Below are 24,969 nucleotides of genomic sequence, written 5' to 3' on the forward strand. Positions count from 1 at the left end.
GGGACCCCGCCCCACTCTGGATCCTTAAGGAGGTAGCCCACACGATCACTCCCCCTTTGACCCATTTGATCAATGCCTCACTCCAACAGGGAGTTGTTCCCCCGAGCTGGAAGACGGCGGTCGTAAAAGCCCTATTAAAGAAACCATCCCTCGACCCCGAAAATCCGGCTAATTACAGGCCCATCTCCCTACTCCCAGGAGTCAGCAAGATCGCTGAAAAATTGGTCAATAGGAAACTCTCGCAGTTTCTTGAGGTCAATAATAAACTAAAAAGTTCCCAGACGGGCTTTCGACCAGGACAGGGCACTGACATCGCTCTCCTGGCAGCGGTTGAGGAGGCCAGAACACTATTGGACGGAGGAGGATCAGTGGCAGTGATCCTCCTCGACCTAAGTGCGGCATTCGATACCGTTAACCACCAACTCCTTATCAAAAGACTTAAAAGAGTTGGTGTGGAAGGCTCGGCTTTATCCTGGCTTTCATCCTTTCTAGCTCAACGGACCTACCAGATCTGGGAGAAGAACGCCTGCTCCTCCGAAATGCCCCTCCAATGTGGTGTGCCTCAGGGCTCCTCCCTGAGCCCCACATTATTTAATATCTATATGTCCACATTGGAGGAGGTCATCACCCCATTCGGAGTGAGCGTCGTCAGCTATGCTGACGACACACAATTAGTGGTGTCTTTGTCCCACCCCAGACAACAATCAGCAGACCTATTCAACTGCCTTACGCAGGTCCATTGTTGGATGAAAAAGTCAGCTCTAAAATTAAACGGGACAAAAACTGAAGTCCTGCTCCTCGGCCCGAAAGGTCTCTCACTCTCCCCTAACATCTGGCCAGCCTGCCTGGGCCCCCCCCCGACCCAAAAGAAGAGGTTAAAAGTCTGGGGGTGTGGATCGACACTGACCTCTCATTTACAGTACAGGCAAAGAAAGTAGCCGGGACCTGTTTCGGGCTCCGGAAATCCCTGAGGAAAGTCCTGCCCCTCTTACCCTTCAACTCCCAAAAATTGCTAATTCAAGGCCTTATACTATCGAGGCTTGACTACAGCAATGTGATTTATCTGGGCGCTCCTGAAGCGACCCTCAACAAGCTTCAGAGAATCCAGAATACCGCAAACCGGATTATCACAAATACCTCTGTCAGAACTTCCGCTAAACCTGCTCTAAAACTCCTCCATTGGCTTCCCATAAGGGAGCGAGTCAAATTCAAGGCTTTATGCCTAGCCCACAAACTACTGCAAAATCAAGGCCCCCCAGTTCTTAGTAAACTCATCACTCCCTATAAAGCCACAAGATCCCTCCGGTCTGACACAGAAAATTTCATCACTACCCCCAGATTCAAGAAAGCCCGAGCTGGAGGAAGACGCTTCTCAGTTCAAACCGCACGTCTTTGGAACTCGCTCCCTCGCGACTTGCGACTCGAACCACAATACCTTCGCTTCAGGAAGCAGCTAAAGACTCATCTTTTTCCCCAATGACTCACGCCTTCCCTTACACTGATTCTTTGTCCCCTCCCCCCCTCTTCACCTCTTGTTTGCCCCTGGCCCACTGAACTGAAGAGTTAGGGGTTTTTTTTTTTTTTTTTTTAGCGCTGGGATACCTCAGGGTGACTATGCGTTCTACAAAAATAAATAATAATAATAATAATAATAATAATTATTCCACCTTTATTGGTAACGGAGAAGGTCGCACAGACCCCTAACTCTAATGGTATTACCGCTCAACTTACAACCATCCACACATATCTGACCACTAGTTTGACCACCATCTTTAATCCCTTGATATAATCTAAAGGCAAGAGGACCCATAAAAGCGCTTGGTTTAATAAATCTTGCCGAACTGCAAAGGGTGCGCTCATTGATGCCATAAAACTAAAAGACAGATCTCTGATAAAAATCAGGAGGGCCCTATATAACAATACTCTAAAGATAGCTAAAACAGAGTGGGAGTCTGAAAGATGGGATGCAATAAAAACAGGCCCTCACTAATAGAGATATGAGGGCATTCTGGACACTGGTTCGAACACCCAGCACCTCAGAGAGCTCACCCGTTGAGCTGAATATTGCAGCAGACACTTGGAAACTTAATTTCCAATCGTTGTATTCCACCCAGGACATTGTAGAGCCCATAGGGGGAATCTCGCCAACTGTTGTGGGAAACCACCCTGAAGGCGATGGAGGATTCACCCTAACTGAAGTGCTTAGTGCAATTGGGAAGCTTCCTCTTGGAAAGGCCCCTGGACTAGACAAGATTCCCGGGGACCTATTTCGGGAGCAGCCCAATATCTGGGGCCCATATTTATGTGTAATATTTAATGCCATTTTAAATGGCATGGAAATCCCGGATACCTGGTTAGGGGCAGAAATTTTCCCAGTATATAAGAAAGGATCTCCCCTCCTGCCCATCAACTACAGGCCAATTAGCTTGATTGACATGACCCAGAAGCTGTTCGCCAGGATTGTCCTGGAGCACCTCCAGTCCTGGGTGGACGAGCGTGAGATCCTGAGTCCGTACCAGACCGGCTTCCGTAAAAATATTTCTACCATCCACCAAATTTTCAGGCTCCAATTATTATATTGGGAGACGGTGACTATAGAGGGTGGGAGCCTCTATTTGATCTTTGTTGATCTTAAATCAGCCTTTGATTTGGTGCCCAGTGATAAACTTTGGGCAGTTCTGAAGCAACTGGGCATTCCGCCCTACTTGCTCTCTTTGATCAAGAGATTGCACACTGGACATTTTGCCCAGGTGAGATTCGGGAAACATGGAGAACTGACTCCGCATTTCCCAGTGAACAGGGGTGTTAGGCAGGGGTGTGTTTTGGCCCCCACTCTGTTCTGTCTTTTCATTAATGCCCTGCTGGACCAACTAAACGAGGTAGCCAACACTGATGCCCCAAAGCTCGCCCGTGGCAAGGTGCCAGCAATTATGTTTGCGGACGACACTTTGTTACTATCTATATCGCCCATGGGCATCCAAAGGACCCTTGACAGCTTCTCTCTATTCTGCGAGAATAGGGGCCTAGAGATCAACACACTAAAAACCAAGTATATGGTATTTAATCCTAGTTAAACATTTCTCCCTAATCCTATTCTAAATGGTATTCAGCTAGAGAGGGTAGCTGTCTTTGATTACCTGGGTGTTACTTTGACGGAAACCTTTGGGTGGGGCCCACAGCAAGAAAAGGCAGGCCTAAGGTTAGCACAGATGGCAGGGGGATTAGCAAAACTTTACAGGAACTCCACATCCAGACAACCTGGCCCATTGCCTGAGATCAAATCCAAATCAGGAGTTCTGTAATGTACGGGGCAGAACTTTGGGGACACCTCCCTGCAGGTAGATTGGTCAAAACCGAGAATAAGTTTATGAGGCAGCTCTTGGGCCTACCACAAATCACCACCTTCATCCCCCTACGTATGGACCTTGGGACAAGACCCATAGATGGGGAGATCGGACTGCGTCCCCTGACATTTTGACGCAGGCTATGGGCGACCCCCGAGCTAATAGCCTACCAGTCAGAACTCAAAGCAATCATGGGGCTCCCACGGGTGAGTAAACTACCCTGGTTCACACACATAAAAGATCTGTGCCGTAGATTAGGCCGGCCGAACCTATGGACCCACCCTGAGGAAGTGTCTCCGACAATATCAAGGCTCGAACTAGTTAAAACTTATAGACAGTTCAGATTGGCCGAAATCCAAGGGAGTACAAAATTAGGCCACTTAATCTCTGACTTCCTCAGTTTTAAAGACCAGTATTCATTTGAACCCTTCCTTGATGATGTACATCCGTTTATGGCACGGAAACTCTATGTTCAATTTAGACTGGGTTGCTTGTCGGTCCACGCAATTACAAAGAGCTGGTCAAAAGCATCCCTGTAAGCTATCCTGCCTGCAATAGCCAAGAAGATACTCCCATCCACGTTTTCTTCTTTTGTCCAGAATATGAAGTACCCAGAAGATACAGGCTTTTACCAATCTGCAGGAATCTGGGGCTCAGACAGTCATGGGAGTCCTTTAGAGTTTTGAGAACCGACACTCACCCCCCGATTGTTTTGCTGTGTCTCAGTTCCTTATCTCTATGTGGCACAGGCGCCGCAAGTTTTTAATCTCCCCACGCATATGTTAATCGCTCCTTTGCCATTTCCTGTTGTCTTGATCTCACTATCAAATGAAATCAATGTTGAATCCGTTTTTAAAATTGTAATAGTTTTTAAATGTTATGAATTGTGTTTAACTCACTCTAAATGGCTATATCCTGTAATGTCCATTGATGTTTTTATTGCCCAAATTTAGTGTTGTATGTATTTTATGTTCTTGCTTTTATGGTCTATAAGATCTAAATAAAGCTTGAAAATGGTAATGGTAATGGAAGTCTACCTATAAGGAAAATCCCAGTGCTCTTAAGCAATAGCATTATCGTTTTACGATTTTTCTTTATTTCATTTTTTTTAAAAAACAAATCAACTAGTACTGAGTTTGTTTCACCACTACCTCTGGTTCATTATTGCTCTCCACTCTCTGATTCAATACAAATCTTCAGCAACTCCCCATCTGCCCAATTCTCACAGTATATCATTTGTACATAAAGTAGAGGAAACGCAGAGAATGTCATATTTGCTGGGGAATCAGTGTGAAACCTGCCATGAAGAGGCCTTGAGGCATCTTTTAAACTAACTCAATTGTTTAAAGGTTTTTTAGGTTTTGGCTTTATTTTTAAACAGGTACACTTGCTCTAAATTCTCCACCACTTGTAATAATGTTATCAGGAAGTGGACAGACATCCTCAAGGGGCATATTGAGATAACCTACTAAAATAGTTATACAGCCTTCATCCTCATTAGTGTTTTTATTATTACTAACATTCGTCTATGACATAAGAACATCCAATTTTAGAAAATTGAGTGCTTCTCTCTTCCTAGGAACATGTCTATTGTAAATATTATTTAGAATAAAACTTTTACTTAAAAATATCTTTAAATTCACCAGTTGTGTATCATTACACATGCACACACAAAAAATGAAAAGACATAATATGTTGTGTTTCCCTATAAAGCAATTCCAATCTGCATCATCTGTTGTATTCCAACCCCGCTACATTTTACAACATTATAAAAAAAACACCAGTGTACATACTATTTATCAACTTTGATGTACAGATAAAACCCTCTGTGTAGCACCACTAAGCCAATCCTCTTCATCAAGGGATTCGAAGTGGATATCTGCATTTACTAAAACACTATAAGAGTAAAAAAAACAGTTGTAATGAAACAAACATCCTTATCTTCCTGTGCTCTTTCCTTAACATTCTCAACTCTAAGAGCACTTCCTAAATTTAACTTATAGTTGCAACAAGTAAGATCATACAAAGTCTTTGGTGTTTGTGGAATTTTCCCCTTCATAACCTGTTCCTACAATGCAGAATCTATGGCTTCGTGAGGATCACCATGAACCTGTATTTGCTCTAGACTAAGAGGATATTAGTGTTTTTTAAAAGCCTCCTATGTAGTTGTCATGTATGGAATTTAGTGTTTCAGCTTCAAACTTTCCTCTATAATGAATTGCAGTGGATGACAGAGAAATTGAACTGCCTCCATACTCAGAAGTCTAGCTACCAATTCTACACTTGTAAATTCTACTTTTTTTACATCACCTTTCCAGTGCTTCGAACAGCCCTAATGCCTTACTATCCTTTCAAAATTAAGATTGTCAGCCCATATAACTGAATAGCTGCTTCTCACCATTCAAAACCAGCTTATGATCATATTAACAATGCCATCTTTAGTTTCTCTTTAACCTAAAGTCCCTGGATCAACACTTTCTAGGCAAACTATTATTTTATTATGTCTTACACATACATTAATGGTGTGCTGCATACCACCTTATAGTTGGAAAAAGGACAGGGTTTAAGGACACCAGGAGACTTTATGAATGACTTTATGAATGACCAAACCCTTTAATTCTGATATTTTCAGCAAGTCCATTATCTTAGTTCTGCCGGTATATACATTTTTTATGGGGTCCACCTGGCCCAGAAAGCCATTGGCCCTCTTGCTGAACTTTTTAATTGTTACTTAATTAAGCAGTAAGGGTGGTTAGACGTTCCTTTTATTAAAAAAAACAGGTCCTTTTCATAAACTGAATCTGAGGCAGATAACAGGGTCTGATGTAGTGTGATGAAAAATTGTGGTGTATGTCGTCTTTCAGGCTTTTCCTCTTCCTGGACAACTCAGCTAGAAGGACTTCAGCGCCCACGGAACTTCACTGGCTCTTCCTTAGTGGAAAGTGGGAGGGGGATGTTGAACTTTCTGCACCCTGTGGGAGTGGGAGAATCAATCTCCACTTGGCCTTCAAAGATGCATCAAAGAGCAATCTCACCACTATTAGGATCAAGGAGCAAGAAAATGTATGGTGCGGGGAAGAACTGTGATGAGTATAGTCCTTCTGACTTCTCCTCTTCCCTCAAAAATCAGCTGAAAGGGTTTCAAGGCCAAGGGTACTTCACTGGGGCTCCTTGATGGAAAATCAGAGGGAGTATAGAGCATTCCGATTCCTCAGTTGGTAGCAGTCCTAGGCAGTGGCTCTGGGAAGTCATTTTGATAGCTCTTGATATCTTGTATTTGAGATGGGTGGATGATGAGCATCTGAGAGCCAGAAGCAACAAGTAAAGGATTCGGAAGTGCTAAATGCATGTGTTCCTGTGACGATGGAGAGTCATGTTGCTTGATAGATGACAGTTAGGCTGATAGAACGCAACATATTTTGTTCAGGTGGTCAGAATGCTGTATGTTGTTGCATTGCGATTGGGAATGCCAAGGATGCTTAATGAGGTATAGATGAGGCATCTACCCATGATATTCTGCGATGCCTTTAGCATGTAGACTGACTGAGCAGACATTGAGGAAGAGTAATGTGTTTCAATGGGTGGGCTGTGTGTTATGTGACCAGATGTGAAGGAGGCTACTGGGGTTGGAAATGATTTGTGAGTAAGAGTTAGTAGGTGCTTTGTGGATATGGGAGAGTGTGGGTGTAACATGTTGACTGTTAGTGATAAACATGTTGATGTGTCTATGACATAGGAGGTGGAAGTATAGGTGTGGGGACTGCTGCCGTGCCTCCAAGATTACCATGCTGGAGTTCAGAAGCTGAATGTGCAATAAAAACACTTATAAGTTGTGTTTTTATCTTGTCACATTTGCTGTGTCTTCAAAGACAGAGGTCAAATGCCAGACTTTCCATTCTGACAAAGTGCTTCTTTTTCCTTTAACATGAGATTGGTGTTTTCTTTCTCTGACTTCAAAGCTAGAAAACTTTCAAAAGTGAGTATATGACAATCCTGCTGGGGTACAGGGAGTGTGAAAAGAAAGGCTGTTGGATGTCAGTTTATTGTAACACACAACAAAAGGAAAATACATGTAAATGATCTGTACATGCATTTCAAAATATACCAGTAGTTAGGAACTCACAAATGATGCATATTTTTGGTAATTCTGAAGTTTGATGGAAACACGGATTTTTATAGGCTCAAAATAAATTAGAGCACTTTAGTGATATATGTAGCATCCTTCCCAGCCCGGGTACTTGTAAATGATCAAGCCACACATGGGGCTCGGTAGTACATGACTTTATTCTTCAGAGTGTAACTGTTAACTGAATGTGCTACTTCATGAATTTCTTAACCGCACCCAATCACTTATGTCACTATTCAACAGAGTCCGGCAGGGACCATCGAGGTCCCACTATCTCTAATACACACAACACTACACTATACAAATTAAATATTTGATTAAATCCATTCTTCACACATTATCTTTTGAGTGCTAAATAGTATTTGTCAGTAAAACTGCATGTCAGGGTGAAGATTGTGGTCATGTCAATGGAATATATGCTGTCTGTAGTAATATATTTTCAACAGTGTAGTCCAAAATGCCCCCCCAGCTACATACCACACCTTTACCACACTTCTACTAAATAGATGTGGCTCATATGCTGTACTTGTTCTTTGTGAAACGCTTGGATTTTTCACAATCCTTATGTCAGTGATGGAAACACCCCCACGCTGAAAAGGTTTCCAGCACCACTGTTCTGTAGATATGGGAGTGGGTGGCAATGACATCTTAGGCGGCACAGTTAGAAATATGGTAGAGTGGATGTAAAAGAAGAGATGCTTAGATGCAGGTTCGACACACAAATGAAATAGTGCTGGTCCCTTCTCATCACAAGAGATATGTGCCCTCCAATCAACTGTGTTTGACCTCTGATGTGCTTCCGAGGTGTTGGTGCTTGTTGTTGCTGGCGGTATTGGAGTGAAAATGAACACAGACTGATCATATCTCACATGATCATTCTCCTCCAATCCAGTGAGCCTGGATTGCCTGCTCTTTTTTGCTGACAGTTTATTTTAGATAAAGGAGGTTGGGTTGTTCCGGTGATACACAATCAGACTCCTTGTATGTCTGAAACGAGCATAACACAGTTTATTGAGCCCATGTTTACAGACTATAATGAGGGGTAGCTGATGTTTCCCGAATGGAAAGATAATTAGGGCAGACAGCAGTTACTCCTAGTTGTACAATGACAACCCTTCTAAAAACAGGGTGCAACGAGAGGGGGTGGGGCATTGCTATATTTTGAACTATTCTAGAAAAAACGCTAGGTAGACCTGACATGATTGGAAATTATGTTGCATGGGCAATAACATGTTTGTGGACTGGGCGTTCCATATAAACCATGTGGCCCTGAACAGAATAAGTCCTTAGCTATACCACACACGCTGAGAGAAAACAATCCTAGAACTTTGATTTCCTAAAATAGACCCCTGCTTTGAAGTTATTTCGTCACAAAAACGGAATAGAGAGAACACGTCTGCCATGCTACACGTACAAGACATTATCACCGTTTATACCCCCAAAGCTACCTTAGCCGCGGAGGATGGGATGCTCCATGGGAATAATAATGACAATGGGACAGGAGACTGTAATGCTTGTGGTCAATCTGCGGCTGGGATGCCTGAGACGGTGCATCCAGTATCCCAGTCATACCAGAGTGGGTCAACAAACTCCAAATGACACCCTTGAAATGCTCTTGAATTCCCTCACCATCATCACTTGCTTTATAAACACTAACACTTACCCCCAGTCCTAAACCTAATCATAACCCCAGCTGTCTCCTACAAATTAACGCAAACTACAGGGCATATTATCAAGACAGGCGATAAGATTATCGTCGCTTTAGCGGTAGAAAACTGCCGCTAAAGCGGCGATAATGGGCTTGATAATATGCTCTATGGAATTCCAATTGAAGCCCATGTTAGATTGAAGGACATCTAACCTGAGCTTCAATTGGAATTCCATAGAGCATATTATCAAGCCCTTTATCTCCGCTTTAGCTGCAGTTTTCTGCCGCTAAAGCGGCGATAATTTTATCGCCTGTCTTGATAATATGCCCCTACATTTCTAACCCTTATCGCTTCTGTAATCCTAACATTCTCCCTAATCTTATCCATTTGCATCACCCTAATCCCTCTCACCCTCGCCCTAACTACCTTTAAAGCGGCAGAGTGTAGCCCTAACATTATGCCTCACATTGATCATAACAATAACTTTGACTTTCTCTGTAACCCAAATCCAGACTCTCCTCCCCCATTACTCAAACCTACGACTATGGCTAACTGCATGCCTTTTTATGAATTCATCTCCATTCTTACTGTTTCTATCTCAGGAATTGTTTTTTAAACTCATTTGGTTGGACTAGCATATATTTTGACCGAAATGATTCCAAAAACTCACCAATTACTCATTTTTCCAATTAAGTACCAGGGTAATCCAGATAATTTCAGACTGGCATTCAGGCGACAATGTACGAGATATGGTGTACTTGCAAATTCACCAGCCATAGCTCACAGGCAGGTTTCTGCAGTCATTTTGCCAAAGTGACTCCTTCACAAATGTTATTTCACCATCGGTTAAAATTAGGAAATGTTGCTTTATTATTTAAAGGAATCTGGCTTAGTGGGACATTCAGTATTCAATGGCAAATCTTGGAAACCTGCTTGCTGATCAGCAGACATGTAAATGCGGAAAGTGTTGCGCGCTCTCTTCCGGTCCGGCTTTGCTTTATAGCTCATTCTTGTAGCTTTTGGGAAGACGCTTGGGCTGTTAGTGGGCCGGAGGAGGAGACAGATGACTTCAGTAATGCAGGTCGATACGCGAGCGGCACATATTTCAGTCCACCGGTGACACCACTGAGTAACAGTGTGGAGAAATAGTGCCCCGGACATATGTTAAATGGATTGCACACGGCGTATACAATTATTACATAGCTCAAGGTGACAACTGCATTGCAGTCCTGTGGTCTAGATCATGAAAGGCGCCGAATAAAATGTGATTTGCTTCATCTTCCTCGAGATACTGGGACTTCTTCCATCACTGACCCCTGCGGTATTATTGACCTATTAATAAACCTTCGCTCATGCAGGTACTGGGGAGAAAGACATATGTCAATAAAATCACTGCGATGCAAATGTATTGTTTGCCGGGGTTATTAAGAGCTGACCTGAAGCGATTAAAAGTGATTGATATTACAATCAGTATCGCCGCGCATTAACGCAGCAAATAGATTTCCATCTTTCCCCTAACTAAGGTTTGCGATCAATCCCTTTTTGTCTATGTAGATTGTTTTATTTCCAAGCCTTTTTTGTGCCGTGGCAGTGACCGGTATTTGTTCTTCTTGTACGCAGGGGAGAAGAGGCAAGCCGGGACCCCCTGGGAACCCAGGACCGCCGGGACCGCCGGTAAGTGACTCACAAATGCGTACAGACGAGTGCAACGACTGCGGCGGGCTGTGATACGCCGCCCTTGAGGCTCTCGTTTAAAAAAATGCCTGAAACAAGATTCAGTATAATGCTATATATTAATGTTTCATAATTAAAAACACACGAGCTGTCAAAATACTGTAAAGCTCTAGAGCCCGACACATTGTGGGGTATATCATCAAGAAACAGCGTTACAATTATCGCCGGTTTAGCGGCAGAAAACTGCCGCTAACGAGGCGATAATGGGCTTGATAATATGCCCCAGAGAATTCCAATAGAAGCCCATGTTGACACCAGAACATGGGCTTCTATTGGAATTCTCAAGGGCGTATTATCAAGCCCATGATTGCCGCTTTAGCGGCAGTTTTCTGCCGCTAAAGCGGCGATGATTTTAACGCTGTTTCTTGATAATATGCCCCTACATTAGTACTAGGACTCTCATATCACGACTGAGGATTGTGTGTATCGGAATAAGAGGCAGAATCCCGCCACGAATAATATCTTCTCACTTCGCTGAACAGATGAGAACCAGTGCTTAATTTCTGCAGGCACTCGCAGGTGTGGGACACCACACTTATTTTTCATCTTTGACCCTGAGCAAGAGAAAGAGAGGCAGCAAAGGGAGCACGAACAAACAAGGGGGAGGAACAATACATGAAAACAGGGGCAGAAGGGTCCTGCAAAAGGCAGCTAGAGAGATAGGAAGTGTAGGAAGGGGGATGAAAGAGGCATCGGGTAAAATCCAGAATAGGCAGCTTCGGTATTCTGCAACAACAGCATTCAACAGTACCGGCACAGGGCTCCTAGGAAAAACGTTTGCACCCTGCACTTTTCTCCAGTAAAAATGGAGCAATGTGGCTCTGCATTTGCTGACTGAGTGAAGAAGGTGGTGCTGCAAAGTTACTGCACCAGTGTGTGTTCCTGACAGCAGCATAGATAAACTGCATGTAGAGTACGCCATGATATCTGCAGGTCATGCACTCACCTGGTCCCGACCGCAGAGACAGATGTCACACTGCCCTCCTGGGGGTGTGTGGGGGGCGGTTGGGGTAAAATAAGAACAGAGAGACTTGTGATACTGGATCTGCTCGAGGGCTGTGCGACACTGTCTAATAGGATTTGTCACTTCTGAGAGCTTCTACGTTTGCGAGGTAGATGTGCAATGGACCAGAATCTCTGGCTTTGTGATAATGAAATACACTGGAAATAACAAAAGGAGGCAGTCATAATCAGTACACTCACAATTCTTTACATACAATGAACATGCATTAACTTTAGATACACAAACTTACAGGTTTCATCAGCAGCTCGGCATGAGAGCACAATAATCAAAATCACAGAGTGGAGTGTGGCTCTCCTAGGTATAAACTTGAAATACAAATCAGAGTTATTGGCACTCTCAGGGATTTATTCGGAACATAGATTGGATTTACTTGCACTCCCCAGGATACACTCGGATTAAAGATTGGAGTTACTTGTACTCCTAGGGATACAATCGAAACACAGGGTGAAGTACGAGATTGATATATATATATATCAAGGTGGAAAAAGGCGCAAAGCCAAAACGCGTCCTGTACCATTTTATTTCTCAGAAAAATAAAATAACCGAGTTTACCCCTTGACTGTGTGCGGTGTCCTCGCTTCTTTTGATGTGAGAGTTGGAGCAGATATATATATATATATATATATATATAAGACTCTGCAGTGCTCTCTCTTGGCACTGCTGTTCAACAGAGAAGCACAGGTGTTAGAAATGGGGGTCTGTAGCTGGCAGAGGTAGGTACCAACAGTCAAGGGGAACACACACTTTAGATAACCCCTGCTCATCCCCTGGGTAGCTTGGCATGAGCTGACAGAGTTATCCCAAAGGCAATTTGTAAAGTATTTGTACTCCAAACACACAGTAATACAGTTCATATTTTGAGAATTTGTCATTGCTTTTCTTGCTAAATTCCGGAAAAGACGCCACTTTACATAATTATGCACCATTCACGGTAAAAGTTTACCACAAACCCGCAAACAACAGAATGGATGCTTTTGTTGTTTGCAGTATTTTGTTTAAATGCATCCTTGCACCAAAAATGTTCGCAATAAAACATTTCACGCTAAAATATAGTGTAAAATGAAGATTTCCATTTTGTTTAATTCCACACAATTCTGGGTAATTTTACTGAAGTTTAGCATAATTACATGACAGCATATTTCTCACACACCCTGAAGGAAACCTAGGACAGGAAAAAGTATCATGATGGCATGGAACCAAGATGCAACAATAAGCGTGGTTGTACTTGCAGTGTAACTACAATGTCTATAGGAGGGCAGGTCTGTATTTAAGGCAACAGCTATATGGCCTGAATGGGTCTAGGGTGACTGTCTCATTCCATGTCACCACAAAGCATGTAATGCATTCTGTGCATTGTAGTTTTGGGTTTCTTTAATTGAACTAACTTGTATTGATCTGAAAACATTTTCCTTTTATGACATGGAATTGGGTGGCCATCCTAGTATAGCTTAGATTGTTATTCAGCTCGGCCAAGTGCCACACATCAGGGGTTAGACTATTGCATTTTAGTGCTGGTGTCCGCACTAAAATGCATTAGTCACACAATTATAGCATTCCCAACCACCTTAAAGCTATCGCACTGACAAGTGCTGTGTTTGGAGAGCATTCGGTCTCACTTGTTTTAAGGTTTGATGTTTGTTAAGTGGCAGTGACTAGACTTCTCACACTGCAGTACCTGACCAAGAGAACTCTGAGCCTACCCCACACACTCAGGCAATAAAAGAAGTTAAGCTCCAGAGTATTCGCGTATAACACGTGTCTTTGTCAATAATAACACCAGACCAGACAGTGCCCCACGTGGATCTGGGGGTGGTGCCTTGCCTGTGATCACACATGCTCTGATTGGCTAGCGGCAGACACACTCAGGTAGCAGGTTTGTTTTTCTTTGCAGCACACGCCAACACCAGAGTCGCACCGTTACTCCAGGTCTCACCTTCTGTGAGTCGGAGCCTGTCCCTGATTGGAGTGAGTGCTTTGCTGGCCTCCTCATCCCTAGTACTGGTCTGCCAAGCATAAAGAGATTCATGTGCATGTGTGTGTTGCTAACTTGTCCTGCTCTTGACCCAAGGCAGTGGTGCATCACGGGGAAGTCCTGCGTGGTGAGTAGAGTGCAAACGCTGCTCATGCCACCCAATACCATGGAATGATGGAGTCAGGTGTTCGTTGCTCATGGTAGTGCAGGCAGCGTAATGTAAACAAAAGTGTATGCTAGCAGAAAAAGACCAATTGAAAAAATAGTTGTATTGATAAACGGAACACACGTCCGAGATACTGTTTGTGTGAGCCAATCTGCTGCGGTGTATCTGCAAGCAGTCATGTCAATAGGAACCGCCACCTCTCTTGTAAGCACTAACTTATTGCGTTTCAGGTTATGACTAAAGACATTAACACTCTTTCTCCCGAAGTACCTGAATTGTGTGGTCTTGCTAAGCTGTTGTTTTGAAGCCAAATGAACCAATTGTGCAAATATTGGGTAGTTTTTAATGTGCGCATAGGTGGAGTCTGGACTTGTGAAAAAACACAATTTTATTCCATACTGTGTCCAGATTGCAGTTGGGGCTTGTGGTATTTTCTCCCAGTCAGTAGCATATTTGAGGATTGTACATGTGGGTCTCTTTTTACCAGTGGGACTCACTATCCTTTAAACGTTCCCAGAGTTGGTCTGTGTGACCACCATGATGTGCGCCACTGCAAGACTGTGGTTCATTAACAAAATATAAAGTTGTTGGCATAAGTTCTGCGGTGGACCAGATCTGAAAGAGTTGGCTTTATGAAATATTGTTTTGCCTTTAAAGCTTAAATTACTTTCAGATTAGTAACTAGAGTTTGTGTCATTAGTCTGCGCAGCAGGAGTGGAGGGAGGAGATGCATGTCAGGCGTTATGTTTTTGCAGTTGTAGTGAGATAAGAGGAGCTGTGTGTAGGGTCTGCATATGGGTAGAAGGGATGTCTGTATCCAACGACGTGTCATGGGTCTGTGACAATGTTAGGCTCTTCCAAACTAAGAACTTCGAGTAGATTGAGGGTCTTTTGACTGATTGCCTTTCAGGGGGTCATTGCACAGATTGTGTCACAGGAGACTCTGAAGGGTGGGAGGGGCAGTGCAGGTATGTCAGGGTCTCTTCCGATTGAACATGATGCCTACAATTACTTGTGTATAGGGTTGTTTTCTGTGGCATCAGAAATGTTTCCATTGCTACAATGTTAGATAAGTGAAGTAGATTGTTGACCCTGTGCAAGCAATTCAGGCCCTCTCCAGGTTATTGTGTCGCACACAAGTGGCTCCTTTCTTCCATCAATCGCATGGCATAGACACAACTATTTTTCCCGGCTTCTAATAGTCTCACTTAAAGTGTCTCACATACAATATTGAAATGTCACACATAATCGCTCTGCAAACTGGGAAATGTCACACAGAAGCAAAATGAAGTCTTGGCAGCTTATTGCATTGTTATGCTTTGCTATCGTTTTTAGGTCTCGCCTGACCCAGCGCATGCGCTGGTCTGGCGAGACTTATTGAGAGGGCTCCAAAAAGTGCTACCAGGCCAGCCTAGAGATACAGTGCATGTGCGCGGGCGCGCGCGCCGCGCTTTACCGCGATTACTTTCACTTTCGAACGTAATGTTTGATCGTGATCACGACCGCGATCACTTTCACTTTCGCGGCTACACGGCCGCTTTGCATAGACAATAGGTCTCGCTTTTGGGACCTTATAAGTATTTAGTTATGCAACTGTTGCATGGCTAAACACTTATAAGGTCCCAAAGGCGAGACGTATTGGCTATGCCAATGCTTGTTAAAGCTTATTACATTTTCTTTTCTGTGTGATTTTAGGTAAGTAACTGTTCATGATGTCATGTGCATCTCTGGTCTAGCTAACCCTACTTTACATGCACACCACACAACATGTCCTCTAGCGTCCCCCTTCCTTCCACTGCAAAGTATTGGATACTCGGACACATGGTTCCATTGTGGAATAAACTGGTAGCTTCCACTGCAGTGCCAGGTAAGGTCGTCCATCCACATGCATTGTCCTTGGTGGAAGGACTCTTTCAGCAGTCTGAGTCCAACTGTTTCCCTCATGTGAGAGATATCAGGTTACACGTCCCTCCGTTTGGTGATCACAACGTGCTTACATCTAAGTATGCCTCTCTGCAGCCCCCCAGTAAAAAATAAGTAAATCTCTGCCAGTGAAGGATTGAAATTAGTCTGAATCTGTGAGAACGAGATAGGAATAGTTCCATTGAATTAAATTCTTTCCTCACTTTCTTTAAAAGAGACTAAGTTAACCGTGAGTACTTCACCTTATCTTGCTTCTTCTTTGCATGTTGGTACTTTTAGTATCACTATCCACATTGTAAGTGCTGTCCAAGTACACAAATGCAAAAGCAAAACCATGACTGGATGAACTGGTCATATCAGATATGTTGCACCTTGAGTTCTTTGCTGTTCTGAGCTTGGTGTATGGGACGCAGAGTGAAGGCTCAAGTGTTGGCCTGATACACTGGGATCTTGAGCAAGTTAGGTTACCACTCTTTGTTACTTCCTGAGCACAGCTCTCAAGTTCCAAAATCCACACGACTAGCTCATCCAGTTCGAGTTTTTTGTTTTCATTGTGGGACTTACAATTTTGAATTTGGCATGAGGTCACACGGACCACAAACCCAGTTGGCAAAGGAAAAGATCTAGAGTAGAGGAAATACTCACACCTGGGACTCGGAGACTTGAAAGCCCTGCCTCTGCCAAGGTGAAGTTCCTACAATAGGAGCAGAAGGTTACACTGGCAGGTTCTCACTGAAGGAAGTTCTCACTTTTGACATGGTTAATATACAACTCCATGTGTTGAGTTCCTCCTGTTTTCCGTCCGAGGTATCCATTTACAAAACCAGGATACTTTGAGATTCTAGTTATGGTTTAGTTCAACTTATCACACGCCCACCAGCCCACCCTTTCAATGGACTACCACATCTGAATACAATAATGTGTAAATGGAAAGTACAGGAGTGGAGAAGTGATGACCTTGTGACAAAAAGTCATTTGATGACCCTAATCACGTAATATTTAGTATTTTATGATGAATCACGTGTTAGTATACTACTTGACTTGGGCTCTTAGTGCAATATGAAGCGATGTAGCTGTGGCAGTCCATAAAATATAAGTACAAAATGCATAGAAGAAAAACCATCAGGTTCCGGAGCTTTCAGCTGTCCACGTGGCATCAGGATCATGTTTATGATTCCTTGCTCGAACTTTCAGGCATGTGCTTGTAATACAAACGAAAAACTGCAAATACCGTGAGACTGGACTACTGACTGTAATTCTCTCCCTGCAGGCCTCCCAAAACCCACCTATCTCCTCTAAAACAACCCCCCATTCAGCTGCGTATTTCATCTATGATGCCAACAGAAAGGACCGTATTACACCCACACGGATTTCTTTTCGCTGGCTTCCCACTGAAGCTAGGTCAATATATAGGACAGCTTGTGTCACTCATAAAGCCATACACACTTCCACCGCTCGCTACTTGGCTGATAAAATCAACATTTCATGTGGCTCCAGACCTTCATGCAATGTTGAAAATCTACTGCTCAAACCTCCAGCTGTTAAAAGGGAAAGACTTATGGCGCAATCCTTCTCAGGTAATGAGACTAGAATTTGGAATGTGCTATCTCCAAACCTTCGCACCACCACCTCTTTCAAGTTTTACAAAACAGACCTTAAAACTCTTCTCTTCCAAAGACACTTCTATCATTAATTTTCCTCTCCAAGCTCTCCACCAGGCACATGCCCCCTCATCCCAAATGGTGACACTGATTGTTACATGACACTAGCAAGAGCTTCTACGACCCTCTGTCTCAATTTTGTAAATATGTAATATGTATTTGTGCAACCCTAATCACCCCACCCTTTCTTAATCTTGAGTGAATATGTAACTTGTTAATCTGTATCTTTCACAGTGAGTAACTGTAATAGTTATAAGTAGTGTCACCTACTACCATGTTACTCTAAATTTATTATGTAATTTACTTCACTTTATTGTAAAGTGCTCTGACACCTATGGGTGAAGTATGTTCTATATAAAATGCATACATAAATGAAGCGAGGCTGGCTGAAAAGTCAAGGCAGGATATTGTAGCTTCTTCTTACTTGGGCCTGTTGGAAACTTGGAATTCCTCTGATGGTGCGTGTGTAGATTGTCTGGTACGGGTTCATAAGTCAGAAATGGATTATAATGTCACTGGTAAGACTATACTAGTCGTAGACCTCTCTATGTGCCATAATGACTATGAGATGCTCAGTCAAATGTGCCCTATTCCTCGCACCTCTTTCCAGTAGCATAGCGGACTCTCCTAAGAGGGTCACCAGCGGGTAACAAGTTTGATCCCCAATATTGACCATGACATGGTAGGGCTGTGTGGCAGGCAGGTATGTGCATGGGATGGGACACTTGATATTTCTACGCATAACTCCAAAGATTGTGCGACTTTTATCAACCCCTTCTCCTATTTTTGTTACCTCTGCCAGCTCTATTCTGAACCTTCTTTTGTTTTACTTACTGAAAGCACCGTTAGAAAATGAGGTGGCGAAGCCACAACACAACTTGAGGACCAAGGGAGGAAAAGCAGGAGAAGAGACAGGGAGACAAATAGAGAGAGTATTTGAAGGGAGAGTGTATGTTCATGCTTCTGGGTCTGTGGTGCAAGGACTGTCTGACAAATTGACAAGTACAAATCAGACTAGGAGAGAAAGAGAAGGTGGAGAGAGAGTGGGAAATAGTGATTGACATTCTGTTATTTCATGATGGTGTCTATTATATGATATTGGTATGATGATTTCTATTTTATATATTGTAATTGCATTTATATTGCGAATGATATCCCTTATGAGATGCTCGGGTACGTTAGTGGATGGATAGCATGCTCCATTGTGGGGGATGTTGGTCAGAAGAGTGGTGAATTGCAGATTGGCCTAAGTCTGAAGCATTTTGGTGTCCTTACTGAGTGATAGTGTACTTTTCTCATCTTAAGTCGTTGTGCCCACTTAGAAAGAGTGATAGAGATGACATGGTCTTTACATTAATTGGCTGTTCTGATTGAGCGAGTCTGGATGCAAGTAGCCATGGCAGGTGCTCTTTTCAACCCTTGAAGTGACAGGTGAGCGGCGCTCAGGTATGCACTGAATATAGTCACCCATTGTGGAAGATCTCAAGAGTTATGTTATGTTATTTGAACTTGATAAAGCGCTCGAATCACCAGTAGGCCTCGCGGCACTACAATAATAGTAACAGACAGATTCTAACTGCGGGGGTCATCATTAAAAGAGGGAAGTTTTCAAAAGATTTCTAAATTGTCAATAGTTGGGACAAGTGCAGATGTGCATGGGCAGCCCGTTCCAATAGACAGGAGCCAGGTAAGAAAAGGCTCCCCACCGCATTTCACCCGACGGATGTGGGGGACACACAGCAAAGCTTTGTCCTTTGATCTTAGACTTCTGGTGGGGGAATAACTTTTGACTCTTTGTTGGAGATACCTAGGGTCAGTTCCTTGTAGGGCCCCTAAAGGTAAGAGGTAAGAGTCCATGCAGAATCAATGAGGTGTAACCCACATGCCTGCAGAGAAGAAATGCTGCTATAATAAATATTCTTAAGGGACTTCCAAGGAGCAACAGGAGTGACCCACAGAAGTGCGCTGGGTATATTCAGCCAAAGCCAAGGTTCTATAGGAACTTCGCAGGAGTGAGAAGCGAAATGCTCATGAACATGAACTAGATACAGACAGGCAGTATATCTCCCATTTAGTGTCTATCCAGGAGTGAGCAACATACAATATGTACTGTTTATAGGCATCCACCATAAATGCTCTATAGAGTCCAACTAGGAGTGACAGTGGAGTAGTTCATGGCATGCATTAGTTACATTGAGTCATTGTGCATGATCTAAAGAATCTGTTCAGGAGCGACGAAGAGTAACCTTCAGGCACACACAGGTAAAATGTTGTCATTCTTGAATGCTCTTCAGAGGAATGCTGGGGTGGTAGAGGGGCTATCAGCAGGCTTGAAGGTCAGTAGGAAGCTCAAAGCCTCGCCCACACATTAGACCTGTCTGGAGGGGATTAAGCTTGTTTCTGGGAGAGAAAGATGGTGATTGCAAAATCTACATAGGCAAATTACATTCGGACTGGCTGACAATCCAGCAAATACCCTTCCCAGAGGAACAATAGAGGAGCAGCTAGGCCATTATCTCCATTCTCCCCAGGAGGCTCCTTTGAAGTTGTGATGGGAATAAACCTGTTTGGCAAGAGCACTTGTGGCATGATTCAAACTCTACGAGAGCCATGAGCATTGACTATTCGAAGTAGCTATTTTGTAAAAGTCCCAAGATTCTGCGATGGGGGGATGGCGCAGGGCTGGGGTAAAGATGTATCAGTTTATTTGTCAGAAGTGACCACTTTCTGGAATTTTCCACACCTAATACAAACCCCCTGCACAGGGTACAAACTGAAAAAAGCACTGGAACCTGCAGAAGACAAGGATAGATTCTGTATGGATGAATCCCTGCTTACAGTGGTGGAATCCTGTAGTGACCTGGACTCTGTGGAAAATGTGTCTCTAGGGCCAGTGGTACAGGCCTCCCAACTCCTTCTCTGGTTTAGTAGAGAGTGGACTGGCTGTGGACCCTGGAGGAGACAGTACCACTGGAACGTCTGTGGTCTGGTCCTGTGGACACTACCTGAGAAGAAGGGGACCCCTGACTTCCGATGGAAACACATGCACCATGCAAGAGGCCAGAAGGTTGTGGGGCCTGCGGAGTGCAGGCAGGGGTGTAACCCACCTTGATGGCCATTGGGTGCTGCTGAGAAGGACACAGGGCCAAGGAGTTTACCATGAGCCCAGACAGAGGATCAGGTCCTGGGTGCTGCAAAGGAACCTTGATCAGCAGGCTATAATGATCTGAAAGTTCAGTAGGACAGACCCTGAGCTCCCCCTCAATGGAGGGAAAGCAGTTAGGAAACATGACATCTTACAGGCCAGGAGGTTCAAACTGTATACTCCTGGTGGCAAGAACCCACTACCATGAGCAGGACAATGCATATACCCTAAAAATCGGAAAAAGAGTCAAAGAAACCCACAAATGGGTACCTTACAAGTGCAGTGCCATCCTGGCAGGGGCTTGGTATCACCACTCCCCATAACAACTGACTGTTCCCAAGCTGTTGCCTTGTCTTATCCCGATGTACCCTGTCACTGTTAGGGTCCTCCCAGGGGAGCATTTAGAGGAGCAACACGAGGTGCCCACTTTCTCATATCCGCAAGTAGGGCCGGGGCCACAGAGTGTCGTAGAGAACCCATGTGCTCCGATTGCTGGATCTTCTGGGAAGGAGCAGAGCCGCAGGAGCAGTGCCTTTTCTGTGCCCAGGGGGGAGTGATGACCACGTAGTTTCCCTCCTCTGCTGACCTTGGGCCGATGAAATAGGAACGCAGGCTCCCTCACAAGAAGCATGAAAGGCAAGGAGAGTGAGCAAGATTGGCTGTGCAGGGTTGGTGCTCCTGTGCCATCTCTACTGCAAACTATAGGTTCCCCACAGGAGGGGCAGCTGCATGCGACCCCCTAACAGTAAATGCACCAAAGGCTACATTTGGCACAGAGGAATAAAATAACAAGACTGCCTGTGGCCACATCCAAGCAGCACCTCAAGCCCTAAGCGCTGACAGAAATCACCCCTATTGCCCCTCGAGCTGCTCAAGAATTTACCTACGATAGGGCAGTGGCACCCCCAACGAGTGGTCATGCTTCTGGAGCCTTCCAGGAGAGCGGCAGGCCGCCACAAAGCCTTTCATTTAACCTGTGATGGCTGCCCAACTCTCCTGGGTGTCATAATTCATGACCGTGGGAGGCACTTTATGACTTTCAAGCACTTCTTGAGCTCCGGTTTTTAGTCTGACGGTTCTAGAGTGAATGGACCTTTGTTTCTAGGTCCAGGAACCCTTGGTTCTGTTGCTGCTTTGCAGCATGTATGAAGTTTGAAGAAAAATGCATAAAGTGCCTAGTTTTGATCGTGAAATCTGCATTGAAAGGAGTCGTTTTAACACTGAATACTTTTACACATTGGTGAATATTATTAAAGGTTAAAACTGAAGCACTGACTGGACAGCGATTCATTAAGTAACGCTGGTTATGGCTTTGGAGAGTGCTGGGTCTCTAGTCCCCTGAGTAAGTCTTGGACTGCACAGCCTTGCTACCCTGGGAATCAAGTGCTAAAACGGAGTACCCGGTTCACCATTTTGGAGGTCCACAATATGGGTGACCCAGGACATCACTGCCAAAAGAACCCTGTTGCCCCCCTGCCTATTGCCTTTCCTGTGACCTTCCAACCTGGATTCCTGACACCAAGCAAACATTTCAAGGCATTTGTTCGGTGTTTATTAAAGATGATAGAGAAGCAAGCCTTTAGTGAAGCTGAGTAGGAAACTATGCAGAAAGGTGAGTGGAGGGTAACTTGTCAGGGTGGTCATTTATGCCGGTTTGCATAAGCGGAGTTGGAGGCTGAGTTAATGAGATGGCGCAATGTCCAACCGGAGAAGCTGGACTATTCTTAGCGTAGGCCCTTTACAAGAGGATCCCTCAAGTCATGCATGGCTGAAATGTACTATTGACATCCCATGTTCCTGCAGTTAGACATGCACCCTGAGGCAATGCTGCATGAATACTTGAAAGGCTAGAGATCAAAGAAATATAAGTAAGAAATGAAAATGTCTCCACAACATTGATGATATGGGAGGAGACAGTGTAGAAATCATGCTTAAAAAATTAAGTTACTGATCCAGGATTTGCCAAAAATGGAGGCAGGAACATATTTTTTCAGTGCTTAATTCGTGCCGGTGGTTCAAGTGATGGGGACTCGTTTATGGGAACTTGTTTTTGAGCACCAGGACTTTTTCCTTATCAGAATTTGACCCAGAGCAACAAAGTGAAAGACTGAAAGGGAGAAAGAAGGGAGAGCAGAAAGATAGGAAAGGCAGCAAGCAGGGAATGAGAGACTCTGCAAGAGTGAGAGAAAGAGACCGAAGTGTAAGATAGTCATAAAAAAGAAAAATGAGGCAGAATAAAGACTTGGTAGCCTTTCTATTTGGCAACACTGGTATTCGGTAGTGGCAGCGTTTGCCTCCTGAGAAAGGCTTTAGTTTCCTGCACTTATTTTTTTGGGATATATATTACAATCTAAGCACTGGGTTATCTGGTTTCTCTTTCGCATTACCCATAATGTAACTGTCATACTTTAGTACCAAATTTGATAAACTAACGTTCACAGAAAAATCCCGTGTTCTAGAACTGGCTGGGTAAACGGGATCTTTGGGGTTGTTCAGGAACTGACAGAAAGTAATTTACCTTCTCAACTTTTATGTGAAAGGCAGGCGACAATCTTTAAAGCTAAAATCTTGAAAATCAACAGACATTAGTTCCAGGCACTCTTTTACTCTAACACTGTTTTCTTCCAGTTGTCAATGGCAGCCTTGCCCGAGATGCTGAAGCTCGGTGACCCACACATTCATTGCTCAGCTGTCCCACTGTTAAATAATAACATTTGGTTGTCATTAAGTTTTCCTGTGGATTTTTCCTGGGGAGCTAAAGAAAGCAATGATCCTTCCTTTGTTGAAAACACTGCCTCTCGACAGCACTAATCCATCAATTTTAAACCCATTTTACAGCTTCCCTTCTCTATTAAATGGCGGAAGCAGGGCCGGCTCTGGGGCAGTGCGACTGGTGCGGCAGAACTGGGCGCTGACCGGTGGGGGGGACGAGGGGGGAGGGGTGGTAGGCCCTGACCACTGACCTTAAGGGGGAGGCACTGTATTTAGCAATAACGTACGATTTAAAAGCACCTGCTGCAGAGTTTCTTGTGCATCCAGCTTCCTGGAAGCAATAAAAATGTCAAGATAACTCTTGCAATCAATGTTTGGACTAGAAAGATCAGATTGTTATCTAGTGATAGGTTTCACTCGCCAAAAAGTAGCGCAGATGGTTAATGTGCCTGCTGCAAAGGTCGGATCTGTATTTTATGCTGAAAGCTGCGTGGAGTAAAGCTAACCTTTACCAGTGCTTTAAAACAAATTAAATGTATGCAAGAGAGGGCATTTGGAGAGATGAGAGGCACTTTCACCGGGTGGTAGTGAGGGAATTCAAAGAGGAGGTCATGAGGGCAAGGGGGGCAAAAAATATCGTCACACTATGTGCCACCATTGTTATTGAAATAAACAAAAGTCTCTCTCCTTACTAGACGGTGTTTCATCCCAGAAGAGACGCTGAGTCACGATTAGCATCAGTGCTGGGCGATTGATTGGTAATCCTTATGAAGGTGGTGCAAGTACCTTCTTTTATAGACATGTCATATTTTCTATACTAATATATAGGTTGGAGGCTGCAGTACTGTAGGAATTTCCAATGCTGGAATCATTCATTTCTAAAAGAAAAGAGTCAATCAGTGGTTCTTCTTCCATAGAAGTTATGACATAGAAAACTCAAGTATGGAGATAAAGTCTGTTACCATTGTGTGCGACCCACAGAGGAGTTTATTGTAACCTTTCTACAAGCCCTGTTATATATTCATGTCGCAGACTGAGTGCCTGAAGGATGATGGCCAAAGTTTTCACTCAAGTGCAAGATACTTGCTCCTGGTACTTTCCAATCAAACAAGTTCATAATCATAGGGTGGTCATTAATTCTGATCTGTGAACGCAAGCTCAGATAGGTCCTGTTACAAAGAGAGTGTTTTCCGCTTCCAATTCTCAAGCGACACCTCCGGTACATGGATGTCCCACACCAGGGGCTGAATTATAGAAGTGCTTTGGGTGCGCAAAGAGCGTTTGCGCCCGCTTTGCGCACCCCCGGTGCACTTTGGTATTACAGAAGGGGTTGTAGACGCTTGTGCATCCCCTTTTGTAAAACTGAAAGCGCTGGTGCATGCACAGCATCAACACTTTCTCAAGAGGGCATTTCCCCTGCAAATGAGGGAATCCCTTTACCTCTTTGCCTGTGCCTTACTACAAGCTTGGGCGCAGAGGCAAATAAGCTCTCAGGAGGCGCACTTGCAGTGCG

General features: G+C 44.0%; 1 protein-coding gene across 2 annotated transcripts in view; it reads left to right on the plus strand.

Annotated features, from left to right (window-relative positions):
* COL19A1 (collagen type XIX alpha 1 chain) overlaps positions 1-24,969 on the plus strand; it is a 2,198,704-nt gene that overhangs the window by 1,419,188 nt on the left and 754,547 nt on the right. For both annotated transcript variants that reach the window (XM_085610910.1, XM_085610909.1), the window contains exon 18: positions 10,740-10,793. In XM_085610910.1, the coding sequence (XP_085467036.1) occupies positions 10,740-10,793 (54 nt within the window). The remainder of the gene's footprint in view (positions 1-10,739; positions 10,794-24,969) is intronic.

This window comes from Triturus cristatus, chromosome 6 (assembly GCF_964204655.1).
Source record: "Triturus cristatus chromosome 6, aTriCri1.1, whole genome shotgun sequence".
Classification (NCBI taxonomy): Eukaryota; Metazoa; Chordata; class Amphibia; order Caudata; family Salamandridae; genus Triturus; species Triturus cristatus.